The 8,483-nt window shown below is 40.9% G+C and overlaps 1 protein-coding gene across 1 annotated transcript; it reads right to left on the bottom strand.

The window, feature by feature from the left end:
* Nucleotides 1-5,514: 5,514 nt before the first annotated feature.
* On the bottom strand, nucleotides 5,515-7,014 carry LOC117638313. The gene is made up of 4 exons (XM_034373448.1): nucleotides 6,765-7,014; nucleotides 6,532-6,667; nucleotides 5,950-6,243; nucleotides 5,515-5,731 (listed from the first exon to the last, which is right to left on the bottom strand). Exons 1-4 carry the CDS (start codon nucleotides 7,012-7,014, stop codon nucleotides 5,515-5,517), a joined length of 897 nt encoding a protein of 298 aa, XP_034229339.1.
* Nucleotides 7,015-8,483: the final 1,469 nt, after the last annotated feature.

Below are 8,483 nucleotides of genomic sequence, written 5' to 3'. Positions count from 1 at the left end.
GCCTCGCAGGTCCTCCAAAGGAATCCAAAGTTCAAGTCACTCTTTGATCAACATGGCTTTGGACCACAAGCAAGAGTATGAGCTACTGTAGCCCTTATGAACATCTCAGTAGAGTCTGGTCCTCATTGCTTCACGGCTCAACCACAAAGGTCGTTGTTGGAAAATGATAAGTTATTGTCTTCACTGACGAAGATATAGAAGTTTCGTATCCAGATCACAGAAGGTCACTTTGTTGGGAGGGTAAAATAAAGGAGAGCTTTGGTGTACATAGGCTCTTCTGTCAACATATTGCCTTTATCTGTACTCACGGCAGCTAGCATCCCGTTATCTAAGATAGTGCAGTCTCAAACAAGCATAAGCGGTTTCGAGAATAAGAGCAAGGTTACAGTCGGCCACATCCAGATAAACTTGAAAGTGGGGCCAACCCGGTCGCTTACTAAATTCTACGTGGTAGATGTAGACGTAGCCTTCCATGCTTAACAAGCACAAGCTTGTAGTCTCCACCTACCACCAATAAGTGAAAGGAAGGATTGGGCTGAGGCCAATTCGTATACCAGGAAATCAAGTGTCTTTCAATCAAAACGAGGCCCATTATTCGGAGGCAGAACTCTACACCGAATGCACAGGTGCTGGAAGTAACCCATCTAAGACCTTTGGAGCATATCTACCTTCCTGGATCAAAATTCATGACCTTAGCAATGCGGAACTCATAACAATTGTTGATCGAGAAAGGAAGAGGCACTCATAGGTCAACAACCATGCCTACGCCCAACCCTAATGATTGAAGTTTACTTTACCTGACGGACGTACGGTGTATTGCCTATGAAGGGTTTAGGGGCCCAACCATGTTTTACGGGAAAGCCTTGAGTACGGAGGAGAAGTGATGCAAGCCGACAAACATGAAAGTGCAGATGAAAGAACCACGCCTTGTGCTTTCCAAGAGGCTATAAGGGCACCTAGGCATATGCAAAATGGTTCAACGGCAGTAGCGGAGCAGCTAGAAACGATCGAATTAAGTGATGAACTCTCTGCCCAAAGGCCCATCTCCATCAGCGTTCACTTGACAGGCTACGAAGAAATGTGTTTGCTTTGAGCTACGAAGAAATGTCTGGTTTGGATCCAAACTTAGTGAGTCACACTTTGAATATTGAGCTAGGTACGAAACCTGTTGTGCAACCAAGAAGGAATTTCCATCCTAAAGTTGAAATGCAGATCAAAGTGGAAATTGAGAAGCTTTTAGCCGCTGGATTCATCAAACCGATCATGCATCCAACCTGGCTAGCAAATATAGTCCCAGTAAAGAAAAAGACCGCTTGATAAGAATATGCAGTGATTACCGAGACCTCAATGGAGCCTGCCCAAAAGATGAATTCTCATTGCCCAACATGGATATTTTGATTGACTCAACCTCGAGGCAAGGCTTATTGTCATCCATGGATGGATTTAGTAGCTACAATCAAATAAAAATGTGTATCAAGGATGTCGATAAGACAGCCTTTGGAACACCATATGAGAATTTCTACTGCACGGTCATGCCATTTGGTCTTAAAAATGCTGGAGCTACCCACCAAAGGCCTATGACAGCTGTATTCCATGATATGACGGGAAAAGAGGTAGAAGACTACGTGGATGATCTTGTGGTGAAATCAAAAACTAGAGAAGGCCATCAAGAAGTTCTAAGGAGGGTGTTGCAAAGGTGTCGGTTGTACGGATTGAAAATGAACCCAAAAAAGTGCGCGTTCAGAGTTTCAACCGGCAAATTCTTGGGGTTCCAAGTACACCAACACGGCATAGATGTGGATCCTTTAAAAAAAAAAAAAAAAACCAAAGCCATAAATTCTCTCGCACCACCTAGGAATCCAAAGGAATTGAAAAGTTTCATGGAAGGACTGGCATACATTCGACTCTTCATCCCAGGCCTTGCTGCCACAATGAGTGCCTTCACTTTTTTACTCAAGAAGGGCAAGCCGTATGTGTGGAGCAATGAGTGCCAGGAAGCCTATCTGCAAGTGCAACAATTGATCACCAAGCTACCCACCATGAGAGCACCTATTGTAGGACTTCCACTCAAGCTTTCTTTGGCTGAAACAAATGTCGGGGTTGGGGCTTTGCTTGCCCAAGATAACCAAGACAGAACCCTATTATTATGTGAGTAAACAGTTAAAGGGAGCGGAAACGAGGTACCCGAAGACCAAGCTCTTATGCCTTACCCTTGTCTATGCTGTACAGCTACATTCTTCCATGCTTACAAGCTGCAGCTCATACGTAAGGTATTTGCTCACCAGACTGGTGTTGTTAGGATGCCTCGCACGTTGGTTGCTACAACTATCCGAGTTTGATATCACATGCATAACTCCTAGAGCTAACAATTGGCAAGCTATGATCGATATGATGGCCCTATTTCCTGAAGCAAAGGAGTCCACTCTCTCCAAAGAATTTTTGGGAGAGCTGCCGAAAATGGTTGCCATTGTTACGGAGAAGGAGCCATGGACCCCAGCTATGGACCCAGGAATTTTTCAGCAGATGTGCAATTTTCAAAAGCTAAGAGCTCCCAAAAAAAAAAGAAAAAGAAAAGAGACAACTAAACATCCTTATAATTTAAACAATACTAATGTTATTCATAATAAATTAAAAAAATAACATTACAATTAACCTACAATTGTTGCTGACAAGGTTTCATATCTTGAAAATGTCGCATTATATTTATATTATTATTACAAGAAAAAACATCTTTCTCAATGTAAACAACCAAGCTATCACTCAACCATTGATTCCCTATTTTGTTATGCAATGGTGTTTTCACAATATTCATAGCTGAAAATGTAAGAACCCAAACCAAAATATCAAAAATTAAGATTTCTTTATTCTAGCCAAAAGACGATTTTGCCCTCGCATATTTTAATAGGGAAAAATTTGACTTTTTGATCGGGGATGAATTTGGGAATTTCGTTTGCACCGTTGTGTAGAGCACGGCGAAACGAGTCCGTAGACATGGAGTAGACCCAAATCGGAGTTTTAACGAAGAAATTACGATCAAAACATCGCGAAGGGCAAAATGGTAATTTGGACGAAAGTCAGATTTTTATCCCTGTTTCTCTCTCTCCTTCCTCTCTCTCCCGCGCTCGACCAGCCAGCCCCCCTCCCTTCCAGTCGCTCCCGTCGCCACCTCAGGGCGACTCGATCTCCGGCAAGGGCACCGTCACCTCCGCCTCGGTCTCGCCGATCTTCCCCGACCAGTTGCCGGCCGTGGGACGCCTGGAAACGATCGGAAACAGCAGATTTCTGACAGAAGTCACCCGAACTTCTCTCCTCTCGATCTCCTCCGTTTCTCAACCAAATCAGTCGAGTGAGGTATGGATTTTCATCTATTTCTCGTGCTCTATCTGATGGTTGGCTGGGTTTAGATCGATTTCACCTCTAGGTTGTTCGACTTTCGAATTGAAAATCGGCCGAACTTTGGCCGCCGTGATCGGCCATTTCCGGCCACTTTTTGGGGGTTGTCCAAGAACAAAAGTGACTCCAAATGGGATGTTTTACCTAGGATAGGAATTTGGAGTCTCGGTTCCAAGATTTTTCTGCGCACCCGAATCGCTTTGGACACCCGATCTGCCCGCACGTGTGGCGGTGCGTGGGCCAGGGTGGTGGCACGGCTATGGCCAGTTTTGAGGTCCTCGTGTCGTCACGAGCGCGTAGGTTTTCGCGGATCTCGATTCGGAGTCCGTTTGAGCCCCGAACGGATTTCTCATATCGCGCGATCCGTGGGTGCAGTGTCGTTTAATTGTTGGATCGCGCTGAATTTTGGATATGTCGGTCTACGTGATTTCAGGATCGCGTAGGATTCGACGGATCGCGGATCGGAGTCCTGGATACTCCGGAATCGCGAACCCTAGGGCTAGGGTTTGAGTTTTAAGCGATAACGCGATTTTGGCCAATTCGGCCTTCCGATTCGGACCAAATTCGCAGAACATGGTTCCCGCTGTATGAGAAACCTTCCGGGACGATCAGATTGGTCATCAGACACCGTGGACCCCACGGGTCCCGGGTCGGCCGATCTGACGGTTTATCGCTTAAGCTGAATGTCGAACCTCCCAAAACTGTTCTAAGCGTTGAAAAAGGCTAATGTGGGCATAGGAGTAATTTAAATTGAAAAGCACGTATTTTAGGAGCCGGGGGCAGGGTGTTTAATTTAAATTCTTTTATCCAGCAGTTTATTAATTTATTTTTCATGGAAGCAGGCACCAGGAGTCCGGCTAATCCACAGGAGGGACCCTCGAGAGGTCCAGCTAGCTCGGACCTGCAGTGAGTGGACTTTTCTTTCTTAAAAAGATTTTATAATTATATTTTATATTTGATCTTGAATAAGTGATATAACATGAATTTTATTGTGAAATATCTTTATTTGTTTTTATGAAAATGAGCCGAATAAACAGATTAGAGAGTTTGATACAGAAAATAATAATTTAGCTCAGATTTACCAGAGTACAGAAGATATCAGATTTTATCAGAAACAGTTATTTTAGACCACCATGTACCCACCCTCTATTTGGTGATTACCCAGAGTTGGACCGATGTCTACAGACATCCAGTCCGATTTCAGTTTATGTTAGTGCACTTGACTTCGCCTCACGAGTTTCGGGGACGCTCGGACCGTGAGTGCCAGGATTTGCGGCTCGGCCGACTTGGTGTCCCGAGACCTGCCAGGATTGCGGCTCGGCTGACTCTGTGTCCCCGAGACCTGCCAGGATTGCGGATCAGGCTGACTACGGTCCCTTGTATCCTGCCTGAGCGACTCGAGTGACTTGGTGTCATCGAGGACCTGCCGGCGGATCAGGCTGATCATAGTCCCCTGATTTCGCCAGTTTGCGGCTCGGGTAGCTTGTGTGACGCCCGAGACCTGCCAGGGAATTGACGGCTATCAGGGGTACAATTAGGTGGCAGTTTTAAAGAATTTTTAAGTTTTTTAATACAGTTATTATTTCATGCATTTCTATCAGTATTTTTAATACTCCGCATATGTTACTCGAATATATTGTGCATATTATGTGAACATTTATGTAATTATGTTTATTTACGTTTAATTGAATATCTCGAGTTGATTATGAGCATATTATAGTTTTATATCCCTATATTTTTCAAACGGGGGTTATTATGTTCTAAATGGTTTTCTCTAACATTATTTTTGTCCACTCACAATTTTTTTAACCTGTTTTTCGCCCCCAGGCCGTAGAAGAAGGGAGGGATGCATATCAACAATATAAAGCCCAAGTTGATCTTCGAGCTTCATGAGATCTCGGTCATTAAATTCTTGAGGGTAAAATTGAGCAAAACGAAGTATTTTTTTTGTTTGTCAAAAGCTGCAAAATTATAATCTGGACTCAAACATGCCATATAAAGAAGCAATTCAGTATTTACCTCAATGAAGCGATTATTCAATTCCACTAGTTGCTTATCAATGATAGTAAGAAATAGGTCCACACGATAATAATGGCGGTTTATGATTTTTTGAGCTTTACCTCATGATCTCCCTTGTGGTACAAATAAATCATCCATGTTAGGAACGTCAACATCATTGTTGCCACAAAATATTGATACTTTGCCAAGCAGATCATCAAAGTCATCATCCCTCACAGATTGTTGCTTACATCTTTGGACCAACATCATTGCATTGACAATATCTTGATCTTTCTTTTGTAATGCCTTTGACCAATCATTTATGATTCCCAATATAAATCTAATCAAATATAGGTGAAACACAAAGTCAAAAGTTTGTATTTCTTTCAATAACCTATTTGCTCACCTAAATTATCTTGGTTGACATCATCAACAATCCATTCGAGCACCTTCACCACGGGATGAAACATAGTATTAATACTAAGTAAAGTATCATAATGTGAGTTCCAACGTGTATCACAAGGACGTTTGAGAGTAATCTCTTGATTTAACCCTTGCCTTGTTTCAAGATCATCAATTTCAAGAGCTTTCATAATATGTTTTTGTTGTTGCTGTCTAAGTGCATCACAACGCTTACACGATGCTCCAATAATGTTAACGACACTACTAGCCGTTGTGAAGAAAGTAGCAATGTTTTCATTTCCCTTTGCCACAGCTACAAGAACTAGTTGTAGTTGATATGCAAAACAATGGACATAATATGCTTGAGGATATTCTCTCAAAATTTGTGTTTTAAGACCATTGAGCTTACCTCTCATATTACTAGCACCATCATACCCTTGTCCTCGTAGCCTGGACATGCTCAAATTTGTTGAAGAAATCAACTATTCAATTGCCTCTTTCAATTTGCTACTAGTCGTATAAGAGACATATTGGACACCCACAAACCTTTCAATAACTTGCCCTTTTTTGTTCATATAACGCAACATCACCGCCATTTTCTCTCTTATTGAAACATCAAGTGATTCATCAACCAATATAGAAAAAGAATGCATCATCTATATCACTAATAATTGCATCAATGGTTTCAGCGGCACAAGATTTGACAAGATCTTTTTGAATTTTTAGAGCAATATATACTTGAGATTCCCTGGAGCGTTCTCTAACACAACGGCACGAACTTTCTCATCATGATCGGCAAGAAATTGCAAAAGCTCCACATAATTATCCTTATTGCTAGATGTTTCGCTTTCATCATGGCCATGAAAAGGAAGACCTTGTCACAATAAATATACGATAATTAATACAAGCTTGGTATGTTTGCTTGATCATAATGGTTTCAACGTGTTGCTTTTGATTCATTAAATCTGTACAATGTTGTGTAGCTTTATTGTGAAGACTTCCAACTTGTCCAACATAGTCCCTAAAATTCTCAGGTCCCTTCCGCAAATTTTTAAACCCTTTCTCAGTAAAGACATCGCTTCCAGCTTTTCCTTGTTTATCAAAGTCGCATTTAAAAAGATAACAATGAAGACAAAATGCAGCATCTTTCTCTTTACTATACTCCAACCAAACAAATGAATCAAACCATTTCACAAGAAAACGTCGATTACTCTCCCCCATAAGTGTATGAGGCATCTCGTTTTGACTTTTAGGCTGACAAGGACCCCTTTGCAGATAGGCTCTTTGGATTTGTTCTCGAAAATTGGGATTATAATAAGTCATTGGAGGTCTAAGTCCAGGGTCTGCAGGAAGATTAGCCAATATCTCATCTAACTTAGTGACCTTCGATCGTTTTGGACTACCCGAATTATTCAAGGGAGATGTGAAGTAGGCGGAATATTTGAAGGTTGATTTGAACTAGCCGAATTATTTGAAAGAGGGTTGGAACTAGCCGGATTATTTGAAGAAGGGTTGGAACTAGACAGATTATTTGAAGGAGCATTTGAACTACCCAAATTATTTGAAGGAGGATTAAAATCCTTTCTCTGAAATTACCATTCCATAACTGTACAATTGAAACAAAATAAGGGTTTTATATCTATTACTATGACTAATCGACTATAATTTATCAATTAAATAAATAAATCAATATCAAATTATCAATTAAATAAACAAATAAAAATTAATTATACCTCGAATAACATGTCACGTAGCCTCTTCCTCCTCGAGTTTGCTATTGATCTTACTAATATAGAGAGAGCTAAATAAGAAAAAAATTATTAAAAAAAGAATAAACAAAATTGGCATTTGCTCAAAAAAAAAAAATTGCATTCGACTTACTTTGGATTGGCGTACTCAAGAAGGTAAAAAAACACGCAGGATTCTTGTGATGCACACACACTTTAATGAAATTGGGTGATGTTATTGGTCTTTTATAAAGAGAATTCTCAATTCTACTTAATTAAGGAATTCCCAAAACCCAATTGAATAATGAGAACTCCAAATTAAAACCCAATTAAGTAAGGAAATAGAAGCCCTTTTGAAAAGCCCACGTGATACAGCAACAGTTTCCCTTTTTTTTCTTTTTTCTTTTTTAATTTAAAAACTCTGGTTCAAAACAACATCATTTTGACCAGGTTTTTAAATTAAAAAGAAAAAAAAAAGCAACTTATTTTAAAAAGCCTGGTCCAAAATGACGTCGTTTGGCCAGGCTTCGTTAAATTTTTTTTTTAATTTAAAAAAAGGCGTAGCACGCACCAGAAGCTGCGCAGAGCCAAGTGGTTTGCGCATTTCATCGACCATATTATGTGCATCACTGGTCTGAAGCAGACATGCAACTCCAACATCTGTAATGGAAATTTTCGGCGACCGAAGGTGCAGGCACACCTCCTTGCTCCTGCACAGGTCTACCACTGATGGACCCTCTACTTTGATGGTTCTTATACATCGAATGGTGGAGGAGCAAGTGTGGTACTCATTAATCCCAAAGGGCAAGCCACGACCCTCTCGTTCAAGCTAAATTTTGCATGTACAAATAATGTGGTGGAGTATGAAGCTTTTGTTATTGGATTGTCTCTAGCAAAGGAGATAGGCATAGAAAAGATTAAGATCATTGGTGATTCAAACTTAGTGCTAAGTCAATTTGCAAG

Source organism: Prunus dulcis, chromosome 8, assembly GCF_902201215.1.
Source record: "Prunus dulcis chromosome 8, ALMONDv2, whole genome shotgun sequence".
Lineage (NCBI taxonomy): Eukaryota > Viridiplantae > Streptophyta > Magnoliopsida > Rosales > Rosaceae > Prunus > Prunus dulcis.
The sequence above is the reverse complement of the archived record's forward strand: the minus strand, read 5'-3'. Positions and strand labels throughout refer to the sequence as shown.

Coding starts and splice junctions, on each gene's coding strand:
- LOC117638313 (XM_034373448.1), bottom strand. CDS start 7,014: ATGGGGGAGAGTAATCGACGTTTTCTTGTGAAATGGTTTGATTCATTT. Junction 6,244..6,531: donor AACGCTCCAGGGAATCTCAA/GTATATATTGCT, acceptor GAGCATGTCCAG/GCTACGAGGACAAGGGTATG. Junction 5,732..5,949: donor ATTGATGATCTTGAAACAAG/GCAAGGGTTAAA, acceptor ATATTTGATTAG/ATTTATATTGGGAATCATAA.